General features: G+C 48.1%; 1 protein-coding gene across 6 annotated transcripts; it reads right to left on the bottom strand.

Annotated features, from left to right (window-relative positions):
- Positions 1–3485: 3485 nt before the first annotated feature.
- KIF2C (kinesin family member 2C) lies at positions 3486–24669 on the bottom strand. Of its 6 annotated transcripts, XM_038558274.1 has the most exons (21): positions 24449–24620; positions 23528–23622; positions 20093–20194; positions 19874–19922; positions 16342–16464; positions 14344–14466; positions 13709–13809; positions 12904–12999; positions 12407–12461; positions 12156–12318; positions 9824–9914; positions 9503–9566; positions 9333–9424; positions 8438–8580; positions 7424–7628; positions 7196–7306; positions 5949–6016; positions 5530–5635; positions 5321–5434; positions 3701–3824; positions 3486–3601 (listed from the first exon to the last, which is right to left on the bottom strand). In XM_038558274.1, the coding sequence occupies exons 1-21, from the start codon at positions 24510–24512 to the stop codon at positions 3519–3521; spliced, it is 2172 nt and encodes a 723-aa protein (XP_038414202.1). In that variant the 5' UTR covers positions 24513–24620; the 3' UTR covers positions 3486–3518. The 6 variants fall into 6 exon arrangements, 5 of the variants coding, with proteins under 5 accessions (XP_038414202.1, XP_038414206.1, XP_038414203.1 ...); XM_038558278.1 differs by lacking the exons at positions 23528–23622; positions 24449–24620 and adding an exon at positions 24647–24669; XM_038558275.1 differs by lacking the exon at positions 14344–14466 and having other exon boundaries at positions 24449–24621.
- Positions 24670–25521: the final 852 nt, after the last annotated feature.

Here is a 25521-nt window from a genome sequence, read left to right on the forward strand (position 1 = left end):
GAGCAAAAGAAAAAAGGTAAGTTAGATTTCATCAAAATGGAAAACTTCTGTGCTTTCCTGGACATTAGCAAGAAAGTGAAGGTAACTCACAGAATGAGGGCAAGTATTTGCAAATCATACACGATAAGAGTGTAATATCCAGAATATATAAAGAACTCTTGGGCAACCCAGGTGGCCCAGCGGTTTAGCACCGCCTTCAGCCCAGGGCATGATCCTGGAGACCCGGGATCGAGTCCTGCATCAGGCTCCCTGCATGGAGCCTGCTTCCCCCCGCACCCCCCCGTCCCGTGTCTCTCATCAGTAATTAAAAAAAAAAAATCTTTATAAAAAAAAATGGGCAAAGGACTGAATATACCCAAGAAAATTGAAAACCCAGGCCCAGACAGAAATTTGTACACAAATGTTCAGAGGAGCATTATTCCTGATACCAAAAAGAAGCAACCTAAATGTCCACCAGCTCACGGATACACAGAATGTGGTACCCAGAATGGGATATTTGGCCATAAAAGGGAATGAAGCACTGGACCAACATGGACAAATCTTTTAATTTTTCCAAGTAATCTCTACACCCAATATGGGGCTTGAACTCAGGACCCTGATAACATGTCTTGAGCCCAAGGCAGACACTTAACCTACTGAACCACCCAGGCACCCCAGTATTATTCCATTTACTTAAAATACCCAGAATCGCAAGTCCATAGAGAAAGTACAGATTAGTGGTTGCCTGAGGCTGGGGGGAAGAGTTGAGTGGGGGGTACCTGCTAACAGGTACTTGGTTTTCATTTTGGATGAAAATATTCTAAATTAGTGGTGATGGCTGCCCAATTAATTTTTTTAAAAATAATCTGAGAGTGAGAGTGAGAGCATGAGCAGAGGAGAAGGGCAGAGGGAGAGGGAGAAGCAGACCCCTGCTGAAGCAGGGAGTCCGATGCAGAGCTCCATCACAGGACCCTGGGATCATGACCTGAGCTGAAGGCAGATGCTGAACTGACTGAGCCACCCAGGCGCCCTGAGGTTGCCCAATTAAATGAATATATCAAAACCACTGAATTTATAGTATATGAATTTTATTTTTTAAAAGATTTTATTTGAGAGAATGAGCAGGGGAGAGGCAGAGGGAAAGTGAGCAGCAGACTCTGTGCTGAGCAGGGAATCTGATGCGGGGCTCAATCCCAGGACTCTGGATCATAACCTGAGTCAAAGGCAGAAGCTTAACCCACTGAGCCACCCAGGTGTCCTTCCTGTGAATTTTAAAAGGGTGAATCTTATAGTATGTGAATTATATCTCAATAAAGCTGTTATTTAAAAATAAACAAGGGGGGACCCTTGGGTGGCTCAGCGGTTTAGCGCCTGCCTTTGGCCCAGAGCGTGATCCTGGAGTCCCGGGATCGAGTCCTGCATCGGGCTCCCTGCATGGAGCCTGCTTCTCCCTCTGCCTCTCTCTCTCTGTCTCTCATGAATAAATAAAATCTTTTAAAAAAAATAAACAAAGGTAGTCCAGGTGACTCAGTGGTTTAGCACTGCCTTTAGTCCAGGGCATGATCCTGGAGACCCAGGATTGAGTCTCACATCGGGCTTCCTGCATGGAGCCTGCTTCTCCCTCTGCCTCTCTGTGTCTCTCATGAGTAAATAAAACCTTTTTGGGCAGCCCCAGTGGCACAGCGGTTTAGCGCCGCCTGCGGCCTCCGGCGTGATCCTGGAGACTTGGGATCGAGTCCCACATCAGGCTCCCTACATGGAGCCCGCTTCTCCCTCTGTGTCTCTGCCTCTCTCTCTGTGTGTCTCTATGAATAAATAAATTTTAAAAAATCTTAAAAATAAAACCTTTTTAAAAAATAAAAACTTTTGGCATACTCAAGAAATAAAGGCCAGTGTAGCTGGAGAACAGTGAGCCATAGGAGATAGTGTTTACTCGTCCAAAAATATATGTTGTATGCTTACCATATGTTCTAGACATTGTGGCTACAGTATTGAACAATCTTTGTCCTTGTGTGCTTAAATAGCTAGCACTTAGATAGCATTTATTAAATGTGAGACATTGTACTTACTACTTTGTGTATGTCAACTCAATCTTCCTAACACCTCTATGCCAGTATTATCCCCATGTCACAGCACAGAGATGTTAAACCCACATAAAGTTCTACAGTCACAGAATGATGTGTGGCTTCAGAAGCTGGGGGCTTTTAACCTCCAAACTGTTCTGCCCAAACTGCATTCCAACTGGACCAATAGAGCAAGGAGCTGACCAGGCCACAGTAGGACATTCTGAATTTATCTGTTGTGTGAAGGGATGCTATTAAAGGGCTCGAAGCAAGGGATGCCTTGTAAGGATGTCCCTGGCTGGTCCTGTTTGTGATGCATAGTATTCCAGGGGAGGTCTGGTAAGGTCTTCAAGTAATCTCTCCAATTCTGTGAGGTGGGTTTTGGTAGCATTTCACAGATAGGGGTGGGGGTGGGGGGAAATGTTAAGTATCTGGAAGCTTTTAAGGCCTCAGAGCTAGTGCCAGCTTTGTGAACTTGATTCAGCTGAAAAAAATTTTTTCAGCTGAATTTCTGAACCCAGGTGCCATAGTTGGTTACTGAATGGCACCTTCCACTCATTAATGAGGCAGAGACTGTGCCTGTTTTACAAATGAAGTAACTGAGGCTGGGAGAGCCAGGGCCTAGTCTGTTCAACCCAACTCCTCTCTAGAGTTTCTGCAGTAGCCCATACACCCCATGCGCCCCACCCATCTTCCGGGGGCCTTTCTAGAACACACATTTGGTTGTGTGGCAGGTTTCAGTAGCATATTACTATTCAGAGAACTAATGTTCCATGACAATCTGGAATCCTCCAGCTCCCAAACTGTCCATCCTCTATGCTTGGTTTCTCTTTTTTTTTTTTTTATGCTTGGTTTCTTAGTCCACCTGGCAAACTTCTAAGTTTTCAAGACCTTCCTGTACACCACTCAACAGACGGATTTTTTTTCCTCTTTATTGCTAGACACAGTGTGTAAACACATAAAATACCAGGGAAGGAAGAGATCCCAAAGACTTTTTTTTTTAAATTATAAGATATAGTGCATGACCCAAGGGCATGGAAGGCAGGCCAGAGTCAGCAGACAGCTGGACTAAAGGCTCCTTCCCTCCTCCCAGAGCCAGGACGAGATGGGGCAGGGCGGGGGGGGGGGGGGGGGGGGCGGCGGCTCCACCAGTCGCCAGTCCACATAGGCAGAAGGCCATCCAAGGGAAAACTTTCTACCAGTCTTCTCCTCCTGGAGAGAGGGCAACACCCAGGATAAGTAAAAGGGTCTTTCCGTTTTCTCGGTTGTAGCCATCCAAGGAGCAAAGATGAGAAGAAAGTAGTGTCCTACATCACTTTGACCCCCCTCCCCAGCTGCCCCCATACTTGGCATTTACCAAAGCCTGTCCCAGTTCAGACCCTGACTAGACCCACCAGGTGCCCAAAGTTTGCTGGGGAGGGAAGAGGAGGGGAAGAGGCTAGGTGTGAAAACAAACAGATCTTTTATTTGCAGTCGTCACTGGGGCCGTTTCTTGTTGCTTATTTGTTTGCTGGCCTGCTCTTCCAGCTGCATGGCCAGACGCAAGGCCTTGATGACATCTGGAAGGAAGGGGTGGTGGTGCACTCGGGATTAGTGAGTGTCTCAGAGGCCCCTCTCCCTCAGGGTGGAGGCCCCATCTCCAGCCACACCCACTTTACCTTGCAGGGCTGAGAAGTGCTTGGCTTGCTGGATCATGACAGACTCTGCCTTGTTCACGAAGGTCTCCAGGTCATAGTCTGGCTGTTCAGTCATCTCGGAGAGCTCAAGCCAGCCTGGCCCTTGCTGCAGTGACATGGGGGAAGCTTGTCCACTCAAAAATGACCCAACCAATTTAGCAAATCCTTCCTGGGCCCCTACCCTCCAAAGCAGACAACACACACCAGATGCTCATTCCTCCAGCCATAGCCTGTATTCCACCTCTGGACCTCCTCCAGCAGATTATCTTTATCTTCAGCTTGAATTCCTCCTCTTTCCCACCTTGAACTGTCCCTCTCTCCCCAAATGAATGTCACAATCTGTCTTAACACCAAGTCAGAAATGAGAGCAACAACTTTATTCTTAACCCTCCTTATCCCCAGTATCCCCAGATCCTACCAATTTTGCCCCTAACTGGTACCTGAGTCTCACGTCCTCACTCCAGTCTAGGCCCCGGCCATAATCCATCTAGGCACCAACACCTCTCTTGAACTCTTAACAATCTCCTAACTGCTAACTCTTAAGTGCCTCCACTCATGCCCTCCCACGTTCCCAAACCAAGCTCCACATTGTATCTAAAGCTCTGAGAAGACCAGGTCATCTGATCCCACCACACTCTGCTTTACTCCTTTCAAAGGCATCCACTGCCCTCATAACCAAGTCCAGGTGTTCGGAGTGAACCATAGGTCCCTTAGCATCAGATCTTGCTGACCCAGCCACAGCCTTCATCTCCATCATCTGCTCACTGCTTTTGCTTGACCAGAGCGAACCTCTCATTCTTCCTGAAAGTACCATGTCCTTTCACACGTCTGTAACTCTGAGCACTCCAGGGAGGACATGCTTAAATGCTCACTCTTCATGTTCCCTCCTTGGTTCTAAGTGGCCCATGCTCCTTTCTGTGCTGCACCCTAAGCACCCTACTGGCAGAGTGCACTTTGGCCTCCCCTCACCCTCCCCTCCCGCAGCAGGAGTCACATCAGCACCAGCATCTACCACTTGCTACGTGCTGGGCACTACCTAATCCTCAGATGCAACTCTCCTGTCTTGCCCATTTTAGAGATGAAGAAACTGAGGCCTAGTGATGATAAATGACTTTCGTAAGGAAATCAGCTTATAAATAGAAGAGTCAGGACTGATCTGGTCTTATTTTAGGGCGTACTACCCATACCTCATGTTTTTGGTCCTTGGTTTCAGCACAGTGATTGACATATAGAAAGTACTCCTCAAACACTCACTGAATAAATAAATCAAGGTCTTTGCATATTAAAGTCACCCTCCAAAATTTCAATCAGGAGGACAGAGGGGAGAGACACTAACTCCAGCTAGTATAATGGAGGAGGCAAGCCTGTGTGGGCCAGGCTGGGGGTGGGTGGGGGTGGGTATGGTAATTTGTTGTTCTAGAACAGCTAGATGAATAGATGGGAGAATGAAGGAATGGTAGGTAGGAGGCCTGCCTCATGCCATCCCTATCTGAAGACCCGTGGGAGCAAAGCCCAGTCACGTTCAAGGAATGGTGCTGAGCACTACTGAGGGCCTGTGAGGGTGTATATCCAATCCCACCCCAGCCAGGGCCAGCTCCTCACTTGTATAATCTCCTTGAGCTCCTCCATAGCCCTTTCCTCCAATTCTCTGATCTGAGACATGGCTTCATTAAAGCTGGACATCTGGGAAGATAGTTCCTCATCTTCCTTGGAGAACTGAAGGGGCCAAAAGGAGAGGTACAACAGTGTGGCCTAAGTCCCGTCTCAGTAGGCCATGTTTCTGTTCTGCCTGGCCCCACCCTACACCTTACATTGCCTGAGATCAGGGACCCATGAGAGCTGGATTCCATCTCTTCTGTTTCCATTTGAACTGGCTGCTCCCCACTGGACCCACTGTGGGGGCTCAGCTCCTTGACCCTGAGGAAGAAAACAAGAAGGTGTCAGATCCCATAGGAGCCTTCTTGGCACTCACAAGACTGTAGCACCATCGGCCACGTGGTTCAAGGGGAGTAGCAGCTTTGATTTTGGCCTAGAGGACCCATGCTGGTGCCCAACCAAGGCCTGAAAGGGCAAGGGGACAAAGCAACTAGCATCATGTCAGAACTCCCAAGTCTCAGATTCACTGAGTCAGAGAATATAGAATAGGCCCTGTGAATCCAGGGCTTCCTCTCTCTTCCTTTCCTCCCTCCTGCACCCCTCTCCCCATCCCACTGGCCACGAGTACCAGTACCTGTCTGCATATCTTAGTGTGTTTAAAGTATATTCACAGGAGCTTATGCCTGGTGAGATCATGGCGATCTGCAAAAGGGGTAAATAGGTGGTTAAGGGTTAGGGATCAGAGGGTAAGGGCACCAGATTGCTGCTGGAGACTGCCAGGCATTGTCTATGGGCTGCTGACACCCACAGTATTGGAGCAGGGAGTTAATTAAGCACCTACTCTGTGCCTGGCAACTTGCCCCATGGGTAGTGAAAATTAGGGCATCTTGAAAACTGGTCCCCTGCCTTTTAAGGTGCATCTGGTTACCCCCTGTTGCTTTATCTCTTTATTGTCCCTCTCGCCAAGGTCATATCTCAAGGCTTTGTGGCTCCTGCTGGAACCTTCCATTCACCAAAGCTCAGGAATGATGGTTTTTTTTTTTTTTTTTTTTTTTTTTTTTGAATGATGGTTTAGAGCTTAGTTAGAACTTCCCACCTTCCCTAGTAGGCAGGGAAGAGGAGGAGATTCCCTGGAGGGGAAGGAGGGCAGACCCTAGCTAGCAGGGCTTATAGAGAAAATAAGGAAGGGAACAAAAAGCATTCAAGGCCATGGCCTTGGGCGGTTCAGTCAGTTAAACATCTGCCTTCAGCCCCAGTCATGACCCCAGGGTGCTGGGATAGAGTCCTGCATCAGGCTCCCTGCTTGGCGGGGAGTCTTCTCCCTCTACCCCATGCCTTCCCAGTCCACTCACATTCTCTCATTAAAAAACAAAAAACAAACCATAGCCCTTTCCTATTTACAAAGCTGGGAGCCAATGAACCTGAAGGAAGCCATAGAAGAGATGAGAATTTCTCCTGCTTTCCCCTGGTCCTTCTTCTGAATTCTGGGGCCCCATTACACCAGGGAGTACTGACCATCCCCAAACCAAGAGCTGCCCAGATATAAAGAGAATAGATCCTTTCCTTCCCCCCCCCCCCTTTTTTTTTTCTTTCCTTCCTTCTTAAATAGGTAAAGAGGAACTTGGTACTAAGGCATCGGTGTGGAGGGGACCTGCCTGGGTGGTGCAGTCAGTTTGGCATCCTACTCTTGATTTGGGCTCAGGGTCCTGGGATCAAGCCCCACATTGGGCTCTGCACTTGGTGAGGAGTCTGCTAGAAGATTCTGTCCTTCTCCATGTGCCTCTCCTCCTAACTCACGCATGCTAATGTTCTCTCTCTCAAATAAATAAATTTTTGCAACTCCGTGTCGTCCTACACCTCCTGCAAAGTGACCCTACTCACCATGCAGGTCCTTGAGTTCTCCCCGATAAAGGAGTCCCTCAGCACCTGTGTCAGCTTACTCTCTCGAAACGGGGTGTGAGCCTTGTTCTGTCCGAGGGCTCTGATGCACTCCTGTGGGGCAGACAGCAGGAGCCACTGAGGTCCCTTCTGTCCTTTGGAGCCACCTATTCCCTCTCCCCCTCGGCCAGGAGCCCTCCAGGCCAACCACCTCTGGCTAGGCTCTGTTACCTTCAGAGCCAGGAGACTCTTGTTGATTTCTGCACCCTCCATGCGGGTCTGCCGGTCAGCACTGGAAGTGTCTGCACCTCTCTCATTCCCTGCCAGATCCACCAAAGAGAACTTGCCATGCACTCTCCCTTTGGCTCGAAGAAGAATCTGGAAGCAGGCGTGGGAGCGGGATGAGTTGGAGTTGGCAAATGTCTGCCCAGAGGTCCTGTCAATGGAAAGCAAAGAAAGGGCATGAGCCTGTGAGGTTACCAGCCACTGTGGCTCCCCAGAGTTCAAGCCACCCCATTCCACAGCACTAAGCTCTCTGGTACAAGGGGCACAGGTCAGGACTCTGAACAGTCCTGTGTCCTACCCAGACTTCAGTTTTGTCCTCCCTAGGCAGCAGCTCTCCCTCTAGTTCTGGACTTAGCAAGTTTTCCTGGTAGTGAAAATACTAGACTCTGTGCTAGGGTCTTAGTCAGACCTGAGGGCCCAACAACACACGAGGAAGGAGGAGTTGCCTGTGTTCCTGGGCACATGGGAAGTAGGGGTCATCATGAACCACTTGTCAAAGCTTGATGGCCCTGAGGAGGAGGCCAGCCCCCTCCCCGGGCCTCTGTAAGTCACCCAGCATCCCACTGTACCATGCCGGGTGGAAGAGCATTTCCCTAAGTCTGTATAGAAGTTATGATCCCACCACTTCCAGCCTAGAACAGACCCAGAGCTCCTAGGTTCCTACCACAGAGGGAGGGGAACATCAAGGAAAAACCTAGAGAAGTCAGAAAGCATGCTTTGGGGTAAGAGCCTGGAAATATATCTGCCCTAGGTTAGACTTAAGATACTTTGACTTGTTCCTGATGAGCCTCCGGCCCTGGGTCATCTGTCCTATTGAGAGTCCTCAAGGCAGGGCCCTCATAGCGCTCAAAAAACTTCAGAGAGTGGCGGTGCTGTGTGGAAACAGCAATGGGCTCAGGGCGAGAGTCTGTCACCTGAACCAGGCATCAGGGGGTCCCCTCCCCTCCCCAGGACTCTGACCTGCAGGCACTGCCTAAGTCGATCATCTTGATGACATCATTAGCACAGTTCACCAGGTGCTCCTGCAGCCCCACCACCTGCACCTGCTGCTTGCCGTCCTCCAGCACACGCAGCTTGGCTTTCTTGTTGAGCAGATCAAACAGCTGTGCCAGGCAGGGGAACGAGGCTAAAACCATTAGGTGGCAGGCACCCCACCCGACACCCCATCCCTCTGGGCCTGTCCCAGCTTAGAGAAGGGCTGGCAGGAGGGAAGGCAGAAAGAAGCGAAGCTGGGTGGAGGGCAGTCCACTTGAGCAGAACGGGGCTGCCCTCAAGCTTGCTAGGACTCTGCTACTTTGCCAGCTATGGGAGCCTGGACCCAGACTTATTCCTCATCTGCAGAATAATGATGGTAATACCTCCTCATAGGTTATTGTAATGACTGAATGAGTTGAGATGAGTGCTTAGCACATGATACCGTACCGATAATCAACATTAGCTATAATTATCAAGATCCTGCTCTGGGAAAGGCAACTCTGCAAAAACACAATATAGAAGTGGTGATGGAAGGTACAGAGTGTAAGGGGTGGAGGAGAGAGTGAAAGAGAGTATGAACATGAGAAGGAACATGCATGATCAGGGGAAGGGTAGGAAGGTTATAAAGGGGGTGGGTCAAAGGAGGAACAGGGTACACACAGGGCACACTTCCCATGTGGGAGGGAGCCCTGAGGAGTGCTCCTGTCACACCTGCTGAGCCTGGGCCCCATCGTACCATCAGATGCCAGGGCAGAGCAGCCCATCAAAGGTTTGGCAGCCCATAGGTTGTTTGGTTTTTACAATTTCTAACTAACCTCAAGGATTTAGAAAGTTCAGGGACCCCAGTGGTATAAACAGGAGCTCCCTGGCAGCTAGTTACCTTCCCATTATAGATCTCGAAGAATGTCACATAGACTTCCAGGCCCAGGTTCTGGTAGCGAGGCTGATTCTTCAGGATGAAGACGTCTCGGGCTATGGGAGAGAGCTTGGGTTAAGTCAGCAACCTGCCTGTCTGTGCCCAACCCCACTGTGACACAACACAGTACTTACAGGCCATGGCATAGATCCCTTTGGATGCATTCTGGGCTTTGCCAGACAGGTCTCCGCCCATCGTCTGCAAAGGGAAGGGGCAGAAAACTGTGGTAAAAGGGCTCCAGGCCTAGGCCAGAGCCCTACAGGCTCCACTGCCACTGTGGGCCACCGCACCACAGTGAGAAGCTGCACCGGCTAAGGCATCTGGCACAGCAAGAGCACCTGGGCAGGGGCATCTGTACCAAGGGAACCTTCTGCAAGGAACTTATTTGCTTCTTTTTTAGGGACCCGGTAGGACACCATGGGCAGGTTTGTTCCCAGCCAGGCCTCAATACTCACATGTGTCTTGCCACTTCCTGTCTGGCCATATGCAAAACAGGTTGCTTTTCCCCCTTCAAAGATTGTCTGGACCAGTGGCCTTGCTGTGAACCTAGGAGAAAGCATAGTAAAGAATATTTATCTCTCCCCAGAATGTGGTCCTGCTGTTCTTCCACTGCAGAACTCCTAAGGTCCTCTCCTTCCAAGCATTAGCTCGCACTCTCCTGCAAAGTGGTCCCCCTGGACCCCAGCCCCACTTATAAATCTAAAATTCTCCCAGCCAACTGGGGAGGGCTGGCTGGCTTGACGTGCCAAGAGTAAGCAGGGGGCCTCCACTCCAACTGAGCCACCAGCCCACCCTCCGACCCTGGAGACCCCAAGGTGAAAACCTGAGCTTTGTAGCTGACTGCCAGCATAAGAAACACTACAAAGATCAGTGGAAACTCTATAAAGCAGGAACCTAAAATATTTTAGGCTTTGTAGGCCACATAGGTCTCTGTCACTTTAAAAGATTTTAAAGTCATCTCTACACCCAATCTACACCCAATATGGGTTTGAACTCACAACCCTGAGATCAAGAGTTGCATGCTCCTCCAACAGAGCCAGCCAGGCACCCTGCTGTCACATTGGAAAAAAAAAAAAAAATCCTTCAAAAACAGAAACTATTCATTTTAAGTTTTTAAATTTGAGATCCCTTTTTTAAAAAAAGATTGTTAGCCAAATTTGGCCTGTGGGCTGTAGTTTGTCATCCTCTGGTCTGGAGCAGTTCTGTTAATAGAACTTTCTGTGATGGGGTGCATGGGCAGCTTGGTCGATTAAGTGCTGGACTCTCGGTTTCAGCTCAGGTCATGAGATCAAGCCCCACGTTGGGCTTTGCGATCAGCTTTGCAATCAGCAGGGAGTCTGTTTGAAAGATATTCTCCCTTTGCCCCATGTGTGCATGTGCTCTCATATAAGTAAATGAGTATTATTTATTTATTTATTTATTTTTAATTTTTTACTTCATGATAGTCAGAGAGAGAGAGAGAGAGAGAGAGAGAGAGAGAGAGAGAGAGGCAGAGACATAGGCAGAGGGAGAAGCAGGCTCCATGCAGGGAGCCCGATGTGGGACTCGATCCCAGGTCTCCAGGATCAGGCCCTGGGCCAAAGGCAGGCGCTAAACCGCTGCGCCACCCAGGGATCCCTATTTTTTTTTTTTTTTTTTTTTTTTTTTTTAAGATTTTATGTATTTATTCGTGAGAGACAGAGAGAGAAAGAAGCAGAGACACAGGAAGAGGGAGAAGCACACTCCATGCAGGGAGCCTGATGTGGGACTCAATCCCAGGACTCCAGGATCACACCCTGTGCCAAAGGCAGATACTAAACCACTGAGCCACCCAGGCGTCCTGTAAGTGACTCTTAAAAACAAACAACTTTCTGTGATGATAGAAATGCTTCTAATAGCAGCTGCTGCCACATGTGGTCATGAAGCACTTAAAGTGTGCTAGTATGACTAAAGAATTGAATTCTGGGATGCCTGGCTGGCTCAGTTGGTAGAGCATGTGACTTGATCTCAGGGTCATGAGTTTAAGGAAAAAAAAGAAAGGAAATTCTTAATTTTGTTTGTTATTTAGATAGTCACATGATGAGGATCCCTGGGTGGCTCAGCGGTTTAGCGCCTGCCTTCGGCCCAGGGCCTGATCCTGGAGATCCGGGATCGAGTCCCACATCGGGCTCCCTGCATGGAGCCTGCTTCTCCCTCTGCCTGTGTCTCTGCCTTTCTCTGTGTGTCTCTCATGAATAAATAAATAAAATCTTTAAAAAAAAAAAAGATAGTCACATGATGGAGAGCCTTTAGCTGGCTCAGTCAGTGGAGCATGACTCTTGATCTTGGGGTTGTGAGTTCAAGCCCTATGTTAGGTACAAAGATTACTTAACTCTGAATAACAAACAAAAAGCAAAACCACATGAAGCTAATGGGTGCTATATTAGCCAAAGCAGTCCTAGTATTTTCTGAGTCTGCTAACCTCCGTGGGGAGCAGGGTGGCCACACAAGACGCTGGAAAAGCCCCTACAGCCTGTCCAGCCCAGCCTCAGAGGAGCGCAATGGGTAGTACCTCACTTCTGTCCCATTCAAGGATGGGCTACTACCGATGCAAAATGGGATGTGACAAGCCCAAACTGGGTCTTCCTGGTGCCCAGGAGTCAGAGTTGGAGCTAGAGCTAGCTCGGGGATGGCTGATCCTAAGAAAATACAAGGAGGCCAGGCCAGGAAGGGCCTCAGAGTTCAGTGCGGCCATGAGTAGTGTTACCACAATGTCCCACATTGATAAGAGGAAGGCTGGGGAAAGGAAAAAAGAGGCGAGAAACCAACCTGTAGACAACTTCATTTGAAGCTGTTTCATCAAATGCAAAGTCAAAGCAGAAGGCTTGGTTCTCCAGATACTTTGTTAAGTCCACTTTTAACTTGGGCTCATGGACCAAGAGGAGACACTTGCTGGGAATGGAAATCACATCAATTTCTTTCTTGGCCAATTCTGCAGAAGGAGAGTTATTTCAGGGGATGATTCCTGGACATGGAATCACGGTCAGTCCAGAGCCTCCTCCTGATTGATCAGGGCTTACCTTGTTTATTTAGTGGACGTTTCCTCACACAGACACATATCCTGTGCTCCTCGATCTTCAGAAGGATGAGAGAAGACAACCAACCAGCGAAAGGTCAGAGCAATAGTGAAAGAAGCCCTCCTCTTCTGATCCCACATCCAGCCCACTCAGGGGCCACAACCTGACCCTAGGACCCCTGCCTCCACCATTTGTTATTCTGGAGCACAGCGGCAGCTCTGAATTTCCTTCCCAGTTTTCTCACTCTGTTGCCTACGGGTTTCAGTGCTACTTCCATGATTATTAGTAAGGATCTAGCCAACCTATGGAAGCAAGGAATGTGGGAGTTTGGGAGATCAGACTCTCATCTAGCCTTACTAGCTCCAGTCCACCAAAAGCTGAAAATACTTCAAGGGTGAGTGGAGGTTCCTGCAGGCTCTCACTCCCCTAGAGGGGAGATCTGTCTCTTAATTGTACATTTAGTCAGGAAGGAGAAGTAGAAGCCCTTTGGGTTTACTTACAGGATCAGTCATAGTAAGTGGATGGCATTCCAAAGTAGTCCGAAATTCTTTAATCATCCGGGCAAATTCCCAGTTTGGAAAGTTGTTGTCATACTCCTGTTTGGGACAAGGGCGAAAAAGGATGGACTGTTGACACATAATTGCTTTCAGAGCTCAGTGCTAAGCAGCATCAGCAACAGTTCTTTATATTATGGACACAGCACTTCAGGTGACAAAGCCCCCCCACCCCCCCAATCTTACTTCCTTGGAACAATGAACCCAGTTAAGGGGAAATGCACCAAACTGGAATTCCATTGCAGCACTTCCCCCACCCCACCCCATGCCATACCCATAAGTAGGGGAGAGGAGGGCTGGAAGCAGGCAACTGTCCAGCTGCTCTGTTGCTACTGCACTGTGACGGGTGTGCCTATCAATCAGCATGAAATATTCCTCACCCGAAGTCTTCACAAAAATATCTGACTTATTTTTTCCTCTGAATCCTAATGAGAAACCAGTTAAATCTTCTAGATATCAGAACTGAAGCTTAAGAAATGGTGGGGCTCAAGGTGCCTGGCTGGTTCAGTTGGTTAAGTGTCTGCCTTCAGTTCAGGTCATGATCCCAGGGTCCTGGGATCCAGCCTGGTGTCGGGCTCCCTGCTCAGCGGGGAGCCTGCTTCTCCCTCTCCTCCCCACTCATGCTCTCTCAAATAAGTAACATTAAAAAAAAAAAAAAAAAAAAAAAATGCTGGGGCCCAACTGTATCTCTGTTGTTAGTAAAGGTGCAGTTAAGGAGAGCTGTCCAAAACCCTTGACCTAAGAAAAGTACCTGTGCTCGTTTTATTCTCATTTCAGAGTTCTGGGCCCTCTTCTCTTCTCTCTTGTTCTTCATTTTTTCCATTTCCTTCACAATACATGATTTCCTCCGAACTGTGGGGGAAAGGGGAAAAAGGAAGCCCACTTTTACCTGTCTAGGCCCGCCAGCCTACTCTTCTCCAGCTACTGTACTGAGTCCTGGCCTTTCCCAGGACAAGGCCTTCCCTAGACCCTTGCTCTTAAATGACCATATGCAAGGAGAAGCAGCAATAGTGGGACTATTGGGAGAGCCAAGCCTGCAAAGTAAAGACTTGCACAAGTCTAGGCCTAACCGAAGTTCTCTCCATGCCTTTGTGGCATTTTCTCAAATTTTCCCTAATTGCTCTTGATGGTCATTCTGGGCTGTTCTTCAGGTGTTGGCCAAGACTTGAGCTGTGACAACATCTCGACTACATAAGAGGGCTCTGGTCAGCTGGTGGGGACAGGGCTACTTCTTATGAAAGACTGATGCCACGGCCACAGGAAAACATGCCTCCATGTGACAAACATGGTTTGAACTCAGGTGCCAAAACAGGCCAGGTTTGGGACAGGATGTAACGACGTGTCCCGCACTAGAGAGCAGAACAGCAGACAGCTCAGTGTGTCTACCTGAGTTCACAGGGTTTGCAGAAGAGCTGCCTCGTACAGAATGGACTTGCTCCTCCACCTCCTCGCTGACCATCGTCAATGGTATTTCAGCCACTGCAGGGCAGGAGGGCCTAGGGGGGCCAGCTGTGGGAGAATAAGAGTCATTGGAGAAGCAGGCAGGCATACCAGAGCTGTGCTCCTTTGAGCTTGAGCACGTCATGGGCCAGGAGGAACGCAACTGAGTGCTAGCTCAGCAAGGGCTGAGAGCAGAGCTGGGGCTTTTCTCTTCACTTCAGTCATAACCCTGAACCCAGTCAGTCTCTGCAGGGGCTGGCTCTTGGAATCAAAAATCTTGGGAGGTTGGGCACCTGGCTGGCTCAGTCAGTAGAGCAGGTGACTCGAAGTTTGAGCCCTAGGTTGGGTATAGAGATTAGTTACAAATAAATTTTTTAAAAGATCTTATTTATTAATGAGAGACACAGAGAGAGAGAGGCAGAGACACAGAGGGAGAAGCAGGCTCCATGCAGGGAGCCCAACGTGGGACTCGATCCCAGGACTCCAGGATCACACCCTAAGCAGACAAAGGCAGATGCTTAACCACTGAACCACCCAGGTGTCCCAAAAATAAAATCTTTAAGGGGCGCCAGGGTGGCTCAGTCAGTTGAACATCTGACCTTTTTTTTTTTTTTTTTTTTTTTTTTAAGATTTTATTAATGAGAGACAGAGAGAGAGGCAGAGACACAGGCAGAGGGAGAAGCAGGCTCCATGCAGGGAGCCCGACGTGGGACTCGATCCCGGGTCTCCAGGAGCAGGCCCCAGGCAGAAGGCGGCGCTAAACTGCTGAGCCACCGGGACTGCCCTGAATATCTGACTCTTGATTTTGGCTCTGGTTGTGGTTTCAGGGTAATGAGATCGAGCCCTACGTCAGGGGAGTCTGCTTGAGATTCTCCTCTCTCTGCCTCCACCCCTTTCTCTCTAAAATAAACAAACAGGGGATGCCTGGGTGGCTCAGTGGTTTAGTGCCTGCCTTCGGCCCAGGGTGTAATCCTGGAGTCCCGGGATCGAGTCCCACGTTAGGCTCCCTGCGTGGAGCCTGCTTCTCCCTCTGCCTGTGTCTCTGCCTCTCTGTGTCTCTCATGATTAAATAAAATCTTAAAAACAAAAAACAAAAAAAACTTTAAAAAATAAAATCTTAAAAAAAAAAATCTAGATCTTAAAGGGTATGTGAGTAGCTCAGTATGGACTTTACTATGAAGGAAAAGCCTGAAGACTTTAGGCTTGACCCAAGCATGGGTTCTCAGGCCAGGACTTTATACTCTTTTGGAAGAAAAGCCAGGACTTTCTAACTTCTCCAAAGCTTTGCAGCCTGGATGGCTAACAGGAACAAAGACTGAAAAGGCAGGAATGACAGGAATCTGAGCAACAACTAAACATACTGATTCAACCCAGAAAGGTACATCCTATGATAATTCGTTACTTCCCATACCTGTTTGTGACCCTTTTGTTTCCCTTCATTTTATTAGAGCTGAATTTGATACACGTAAGATGCAATGACTTTATCTTACAAACTCTGCACCTGCTTTAGCTAATAAAAGTTAACAATTAAAAATATTTTTTAAAATTCCATTTATGCAAAGTCCCAAAAGGGAAAAGGTTAATTTATGCTATCAGAAGTCACGAGTATAGGTACTCTTAGGGGATTAGGAACTGGCAAGGAGTTTGAGGGGGACTTCTGGGTTGCTGGTAATGCTCTGTGATCTGGGCGTTAGTTATGTGAGTGTGTTCAGTTTGTGAACTATATACTCAATGAGATGTTTGCATTTCTGTATATATATGATGTTTCAATAAAATTAAAAGAGCAAAACTAATTTCCAAATAAGGGAGCAATGGAGTGGGGGGAAAAACAGAACTGAAGCTAGGGGGAATATAGGAATCTCAGGATACTCCAGAATAGGGACAGGGAAATGTGTGAAGAGCTGTTCCAGAACCTCAAACAGGGCAAAGAGATTCATTACTCACTGGGAACTGAAAGATGCTTGCGGGAATTTGTAGATGCTGGTAGCTCTACCTCCATATCATTCTCCTGAGTGGTAATGCGAACCTCTGAGACAGTGGACATTCGAGTGGAGCGGCTGCGGAGACCTGCAGAACCAAGGGTGACAGCCAGTCGGTGCGGCATGAACAGAAGGGCCAGTGGGGGCCATTAGGGGGCAGCCCTCCAAGATTCTCTATAGGGAGAGATGGGTCCAGACCACCAGGAAAGGACCCTACCCACCAACTTCCCATTCCTTCCATCCAAGGAAAGATTAGAAAGGCCAAGTACTAGTGACCCCAAAACTACTCTGTTCGTTCTGCCAATCTGAGAGCTTCCAAGAGCAAGGACATCTCCCACAAGAACATCTGTCTTGAGTAAATGGAGAAACCCTATAGCCAATCCAAAATCCTTTCTGAAGGGCCAGACCTAATCTCTGGGGGGGGGAAAAAAAAAAAAAAAAAAAAGCACTATTAAGCCTTAAGAGCAGTGACACCCACCACTGTACAATCTTCTCATATATTTTTTTAAAGATTTATTTAATTATTTATGATAGACCTAGAGAGAGAGAGGCAGAGACACAGGCAGAGGGAGAAGCAGGCTCCATGCCGGGAGCCCGATGGGGAACTCGATCCCCGGACTCCAGGACCTCGCCCTGGACCAAAGGCAGGGCAGGCGCTAAACCACTGAGCCACCCAGGGTTCCCCCAATTTTCTCATATTTCAAAACACCACCGTAAGGTAAATAACATTCTTCCCATCTGATGGAAGGGGGGGGGGCATGAAGGCTCAGAGAAATTAAGTGGCTTACTCATTGTCACTCAATTAGTAAATGTTAGAGCCAGTATGTGAACCCAAGAGTGTCAGATTCCAAACTCCGGGCTTTTTCCACTGCTCCAGGATCCTTTACAGAGCCAGGCGCAGGCCATGTCACCAGATCCCTGCATCATCAGGGTCAGCTATACTGATTTTCTGGAATCTTAAAAGAATGCTGAGACCAACAACTGAGCCACATTTTGAATCATTAACTCTACCGACTCACATAGTTTCCCTCCATAAGAGAGAAATGCTTTATCACCTATGAAGTCGGAAACTTGAAAAATAGAATACACGGTACAAAATAAGTAAATATCAACTTTTTATTTTTTTTATTTTTTTAAAATTTTTATTTATTTATGATAGTCACAGAGAGAGAGAGAGAGAGAGAGAGAGAGAGAGAGAGAGAGAGAGAGAAGAGAGGCAGAGACACAGGCAGAGGGAGAAGCAGGCTCCATGCACCGGGAGCCCGACGTGGGATTCGATCCCAGGTCTCCAGGATCGCGCCCTGGGCCAAAGGCAGGCGCCAAACCGCTGCGCCACCCAGGGATCCCAACTTTTTAAAAAAGATTTTATTTATTCATGAGAGACACAGAGAGAGAGAGAGGCAGAGGCACAGAGGGAGAAGCAGGCTCCACACAGGGAGCCCGACACAGGACTTGATCCCAGGACCCCAGGATCACGCCCTGGGCCAAAGGCAGGTGCTAAACCGCTGAGCCCCCCAGGCTGCCCCGTACTGAATTTCTGAGTCTCCTAAGTCTAGGCTGATCTGATGGCTCTGTATAATCCAGGTCTTTCATTAAGAGCATAGATAATTATAATTTTCCTGTTTCTCAAAAGATTTCCTGTTTGGTAATCTCATGTTTCATTTCTACTACTGAATAGCATGCACCTTTATTAGGATGGTTTTTCACTGACAGGGGCTGTGGCAATGTCCTTTGGGGACATACATAAAGACCATTCCCATTTCTCTTGCAGGTCCTTATGGTACAGCTAACAAGGTGGCCAGCACCACACCACTCAGGCCCAGCCCAAGCTTGCAAATGTACCACCTTTCACCTGGGCTCCTCCAAACCTGAAGCTCCTGGCAAGTAGTTCCTGGGCCCCTGTGGTAGCTTAGACCATGTCAGGGCAGTGAGATCACCTCTGGCTGGGATAGGCCATGCAGGCTGCAAGATACAGCTGGCTCTGAGTCCTAAGTTAGATTTCTTGGGCACTTTGCACCTATAGCCACCTCACCCCCTATAGTTAGAGACCACTGTAGTCAGTTGGTTTATGTTAACTACTTCTGCAGAGAAAACCTTCTATACTTCAAGGCAACACTACTATTCCTCCCATCCCACCCCACCCCCAGAGCTCCATAGCACTGTTGATTATACAGCCCAGACCTAGCTTTCCTCAAGGCCTGCTTACCACCTCACTCCAAAGCACACTGTTCTCTTGAGGAAAGAAAACAAGCCCATTAATGGCTGATTATTGCCCTGGATTCTAAAGGAATTGGCAAATCACCCACATGCATCAGGTCCCTGAGAGGTTGGCCTAAACACTGGATTTTTTTTTTTCTGAAAGCACTTCATCAAAGTATGACTGAAATACTGTAGATATTTGGGGTGCCTGGGTGGCTTAGTCAGTTAAGCATCTGTCTTTAGCTCAGGTCATGATCTTGGGGTCCTGGATCAAGCCCCACATCAGGTTCCTTGCTCAGCAGGAAGTCTGCTCTTCCCTCTACCTCTGCCTCTCCCCCTCTAACTGTGCTCTGTCTCTAATTAAAATCTAAAAAAAAAAAAAAAACAAAACAAAACCAAAAAAACCAAAAAAACCCAAACACCTGGGGCTTTTTGGGTGGCTCAAATGGTTGGGCGTCTGCCTTTGGCTCAGGTCGTGATCCCTAGGGCCTGGGATCAAGCCTCATGTTGGGCTCCCAGCTCAGTTGGGAGTCTGCTTCTTCCTTTGCTTGTGCTCTGTCTCTCTCTCTCTCTCAAGTGAATAAATAAATAAATATTAAAAAAAAAAAAAAAGCTATAGATATTTAATGTATTCAAAACTCAACATGTCTAGAGATAAACACCCATGAAACTATCATTATAATCAATGCCATAAGCTTACCCATCACTTCTTAAGGTTTGTTCCTGCTCCCCTTGTTTTGTATTTTATTTTTGCTTTGATTTCTTTATTTTTAAGATTTTATTTATTCATTCATAGAGACAGAGAGAGAGAGAGAGAGAGAGAGAGAGGCAGAGACACAGGCAGAGGGAGAAGGAGGCTCCATGCAGGGAGCCTGACGTGGGACTCGATCCCGGGTCTCCAGGATCACACCCGGGGCTGCAGGCAGCGCTAAACCGCTGCGCCACCGGGGCTGCCCTGCTTTGTTGTTAATATAAGATCTACTCTAATAGAAAAATTTTAAGTATACAGTAGAGAGTTGTTAATCATAGGCCAGATGTTGTACATTAGATCTCCAGAATTAATTTCCCATAAGTGAAGCATCTCATAAACTTTGGACTCTTCGACTACAGTCTCCCTATTTCTCCCTTTCCGTAGGTTGGCTTCTTCCTCATGAAAATGCTTAGAAGACAGGGCAGGACTCAGCCAACATAGAGCCACCTGTCAAAGTGGAGCAATGAGTTTATGTCACAACTTCCTGTGCCCCACGAACATTAATCCTGGCACAAACCCCATGAAAAGCCAATAGAAATCCATTTACCTTCCTTTGGAGCAGGAATTTTGGAGTGGACTGATCTGCGTTTTTGTTTCTGAAAAACAAAACGAACCATCACAATATATGGCTCCTATCAATGTTCAAGGACCTATCTTAGGTCCATGTTTTATACTCAAGTCCTAGGCAGTCCTAGAGAGTAAGCAAAAGCCAACAAGCCAAGCAAATCATCTGGGGCACTGGTTTGACCAGATGACAAGCACCTACCTGGACCGTTACATTCTCCTGCAGGGACAGATTGTCCTTTGGGTGTAAGGGAAGAAGTTGTAAAAGTTCTGGGTTTATTGCGGCCACATCATCAAAATCAATCTGCAAAGAGCAAATAAAAAGTTTCAGTGGAACAATATAGCTTCTTCAATCCAAGTGCATCTCTGCCACCAAGGTTGCCCCTAGATTCAGAATTTACCAACTTTAAGTTCCACCAAGTACCAATAGCTATAAACAAATAGTCCTTAGTCATAGTTTACCATCTAGATGGATATTGGTTTCTGATTGCCAAGCCAATGGTAGACGTCACTGATGAGAACGAGGTAAAGAGCTGGGCAGACACACAGGCAAACAGGTAGTCCACAGTAGATCTAGGCCACTTGGCTCCCCTATTGTTCTGCTGGGCACAGTCTCTGAGCACCTCTTGTTGGCTGACTTGGAGGAGGAAACAAGTTCTAACTGTCCCGGAGATAGACAAAAATGGAGGGCCCTTCAGGATCTTATGGGCAGGGACAAGTTCCCAAGAGCTGTTACCTAACCCTAAGTCTACCTACATTTTCTACTGGGCCCAGAAACTTCTACCTGAGTCAGGGCTGCCTGTTCATGCCTTTCCTACTTCTGCTCATGCCTATAATGAGGTCACAATTCTAGGTTTACATCACCAGAGTCCTGCAACCCTCCAGGAACAACTCAAACTTTATCAGCATACTTCACAGTACCAATAAGCCAACACAGTACCAACTTGGTTATCTGTATCTTGAAAATTTTTAAAAATATTTTATTTATGAGAGAGAGAGAGAGAGAGAGAGAGAGAGAGAGAAAGGCAGAGGGAAAAGCAGGCTCCATGCAGGGAGCCTGACATGGGACTCGATCCCAGGTCTCCAGGATCAGGCACTGGGCTGAAAGCGGCGCTAAACTGCTGAGCCACCTGGGCTGCCCCTCCTGAAATGTTTCAAAGCTGAATCATGTACTCCAGGATGACAGCTTTACCTCCTATATATGCAACCTATATTTATTAACTAGCTTACTTAAACATTTATTAGATGCGATTAAGGCAGTAGGGGGAAAATATTTAAAGATGAATTAAGACATACATTGCCTTTGCCTTCAATTAGCTCATAGTCTAATGGAGAAATCATATGCACAGAGGGCTAGAAACCAAAGCAGCAAAGGACAGACGAAGATAGAATCACCAAACATAAAAGCTGGCAAGTACTTTGGTAACTACACTTTTGTCCCCGTTTCTTGGACAGCTACAAACCTTTATACTACATACTCCTGTTTCTGACAAACCATAGAAAAACAACATAGGAGACCAATGATCTAACCCTAGTTCTGACATTAACTCTGATGCTGATGATTCATGATGAGTATCCCAGGAAGAAGGAGTTAAAGAGTGACTGTGAAGGCAACAAGGTACTAGGCATGGTCACAGAGTGGGCACCTGACCCATTTGCCCCTGGCACAGCATACTTTGGAAGTAGAGTGTATGGTACAAAGAAAAAAGCTGACTGAGGTCAGATCCTGAAAAGGCTTTGAATGCCTCGCTAAGAAGTTTAGACCTTATTCCACAGGCAGTATCTGAGCTGGAGTGAGGCCCAACAAGAGCTATATTTCTAAACAACAAAAATAAGCTAATGAACAAAAATCCCAAGGAATTATTAAACAGCTGGTTGAAAAGAATTTTAGGAATCTCGATTCAAGAGGCAGATAGTGTAAAGTATTCAGTCCTTTTATTTCTCAAAAGTACCCCCTAAATATCTGCATACCTACCATAAGGCACTATGCCAGGCAAGTCCCTTTCATGTGTTACCACATTATGCTCCATGAAAGAGGGTCCAGGTCTATCTCACCTGCCTCAGTGTAGTATCTGGCATTTTGGAACCAGCACAAAAATATCTGTTGAATAAATCCTCACAACAACCTCATCAGGAAGATATTATTATCATCCTCATTTCTGGGTGAGGAAACTGATTTTTTTTTTAAAAAAGATTTTATTTATTTATTCATAGAGACACACACACACACAAAGAGAGAGAGAGGCAGAGACACAGGCAGAGGGAGAAGCAGGCTCCATGCAGGGAGCCCGACGTGGGTCTCGATCCCGGGTCTCCAGGATCACGCCCTGGGCTGCAGGCAGCGCTAAACCGCTGCACCACTGGGGCTAGCCGGAAACTGAATTTCTAAGAGAGTTGGAAACCTGCCTGAGAACACAAAATAGTGGCAGACCCAGACTAGAATCCAGGTTTTCATACTTCTAACCTGGTGAACTTTTTATCACACGACAATGCCTCTAAAACATAAATGCCAGGCAGCCCCGGTGGCTCAGCAGTTTAGCGCCGCCTTTGGCCCAGGGTGTGATCCTAGAGACTCAGGGTTGAGTCCCACGTCAGGCTCTCTGCATGGAGCCTGCTTCTCCCTCTGCCTGTGTCTCTGCCTCTCATGCATAAATAAAATCTTAAAAAACAAACAAACATAAATGCCTTAGTCATATCTTTCCTCTTCTCAAAATCTTTCCAAGGCTCGCTAGTGCCTGCAGAATAAAACCTTAAACATCTTAGTGCAAGAGATGAAGACCCTCTGGTCTCCTTTATCAACTGTCCAGCATCCTGAGCCTTCCACTGCCTGAAGTGAGCTTCTTCACTAGTCCCCATCAGGGCCAGCTCACTATTTCTGCTTAGCCTACCCATCATGCCCCCATTAAGTCAAGCTCATCCACAGTGAGCTACCACCTGAGCTGCTCTAACACTATTCAGCTGTGCCATTTATCAGATACTTTGTTATTTGGTTTCAGAAATGCTTTTGTCTGCTCAACTGGGTTATCAGTTTTCCTCCTGAAGTCAATGTCATAGGTAGTTTGCGCTCAGAAGCTAGTGTACATAAGTAAGGTTTTAGGATTCTGTGCAGCTTGTCTTCCACAAACACACCAGAAACTGTTGATTGCTTCAATTTAGATCAGGCTTGACTAAACAAAATCCCAATGTGTCCAAAGGGGACCATGTTTAAGAAAGGCAACATCAGCGACAAGGACCTCACAAGTTCCATTTCCACACAGATCTTTTTGTTTGTTTTTAAGATTTTATTTGAGATAGACAGAGCGGGTGAGCGAGAGAGCAAGCATGAGCAGGGGGAGGGGGAGGGGCAGAGGGAGAGAGAGCAGCTGACTCTGCGCTGAGCAGGGAGCTCCATGCGGGGCTCCATCCCAGGACCTTGGGATCATGACCTGAGCCAAAGGCAGAGGCTTAACTGACTGAGCCACACAGATGCCCCTGTTTATTTCTTTAAAGTAATCTCTGCCCAATATGGGACTCGAACTCAGGACCCCGAGATCAAGCGTCACATGCTCTACCAACTGAGCCAGCCAGGTGCCCCTTCACACAGATCTTTTAGGGAGGAAGGTGTTAAATGCAGTAGAGGCATTCTCATAGAACTTACCTCTTTGCCCTTTGTGGCATCTCCTTCTGTCCATTCAACTGAAACGCAGGATTTCTCCAAGTTCACAGTCCTTACATTGGCACTGTGAATTATGCCTACAGTATGAAAGGTCCAGTTTACCCATCTTTTCCACTTTTAGGATCCCACAGAGACTCTCAATATGGAGTTGACCTGAAGGAAGGGACAGCTGCCTTTTTCTTTCTTTTTAACACTAAAAGCCAAATAAACCTCCTGGCACCTCACCCTTAGATCACATGATGACGCAGGCAGGGAACAGGTCTTGAAACCGAGCTGCAGGGGATAAGGACTCACCTCCACTCAAAGGAGCCTAGGTATGTCTAGGCAAGGGAGTCCCTCTAGTCCTTAGGTACTGTTCCTCACCACGCACGGAGGGTCTGGCGCCCTCGGGTTTCCCTATCTCGCTCCTGAAAGGTTATGTCTGACTGTCTGACTCCTAATGACAGAGTATTAGACCTGCCAGAGATGCGGCAGCTGTTTAACCAAAAAAAAAAAAAAAAAAAAGGACAGAACTGTAAGCTCCTGAAGAGTCAAGGGTCTTTTCTGCCTGATGAACCCTGAATCCCAGTGCCTGACGTACTGCAAGTGTGGAATATTTGGAGGAGAGTAAAGGGGCCAGGAAGCCGAGGTCCCTACAAAAGCAAGGGAGTTTCAGGGGAGAACTCTAACCCTAACTTCCCTAGCCCCGCCCACTTCCGAGGACAGGCAGGGGAATCCACCGCCGCCGGAGGCCCCCGGACCCGGGTGGAAAAGACCGACGGCCAGTGCAGAGACGCAGACGAGGCGCGGGCGGGGGAACCCCCCGCAGCGTCTCGGCCCCGCCGTTCGGAGCGGAGCAGCAACTGCAGCCGTCTAACCCCCCCCCCCCCCGCGTCCCCTTGGCTTCGCGACCCCGCCCCTCACCATTACTGCGTTGGATATTGATGGTGAGACCGGGAAACAGGCGAGACTGAAGCGACGAGTCCATGGGCAGTCGTCGGGAAGAGAAACGCGAAACGCAAAAGGGAAGAGCAACAACTACTCCACTACAACGCCGCGCAAACCGCCGCAATTTAAACCCCGCGCGCCCGCCTCCCTGGGGAACACCACGCCGCCGCCCACCTCGCTTCCGCCAGTCGCCGGCGCCCTCCACGGCCTTTTGGGATATGTAGTCTCGGCAGGATTCTTCCGGCGCCTAGGCCCGCCCACCCGCCTGGCCACGCCCCCGCCCGCCCGGCGGGAGGGTTCCGGTCGCCGGCCTTCCGCGCGGAGCGGCAGCGTGGTTGAGCTGCCCGGAGCTGAGCACCTGCTGGAGGTTAGAGACCGAGGGCTGTGCACTCCTTCAGCCGTGGGTTCGAATCCCGACTTCTTCGGTTACTAGCTCAGTGAACTTGGGCAGTTTAGAAACTGGACTCTGGGTTTCCTTCTTCGCACAGTGAGGAGCACGCTTTCTTCCTCACGGAGTTACTGCGAATTTTATTTTATTTTTTATTTTATTTTATTTTTTTTAAATTTTTTTCTTGTTGTTATTGTTTTTTTTTTTTTAATTTTTATTTATTTATGATAGTCACAGAGAGAGAGAGAGGCAGAGACACAGGCAGAGGGAGAAGCAGGCTCCATGCACCGGGAGCCCGACGTGGGACTCGATCCCGGGTCTCCAGGATCGCGCCCTGGGCCAAAGGCAGGCGCCAAACCGCTGCGCCACCCAGGGATCCCTACTGCGAATTTTAAATGAGGAACTACGTTTAAAGTGCCTGGGAGACACAGATTACCTGGATGTTTATGGTCTGCCACGTGCGGGACAGTGCTGGGGGCTCAGGACAATAATAGTGACCAGGATACAGTTCTTGCCCTCCTTGACCTAACATTTCTCATATAAACAGGGAACAAAAGAAGTAACAATTATGAATTGTGCTAAGTGCCCCGAGGGAAACTGACGGTGGAGATAGGAAATAATGGAAGGGCGCCTGCCTCCGGCTCAGGTCCTGATCCCAGGG

Source organism: Canis lupus, chromosome 15, assembly GCF_011100685.1.
Source record: "Canis lupus familiaris isolate Mischka breed German Shepherd chromosome 15, alternate assembly UU_Cfam_GSD_1.0, whole genome shotgun sequence".
Lineage (NCBI taxonomy): Eukaryota > Metazoa > Chordata > Mammalia > Carnivora > Canidae > Canis > Canis lupus.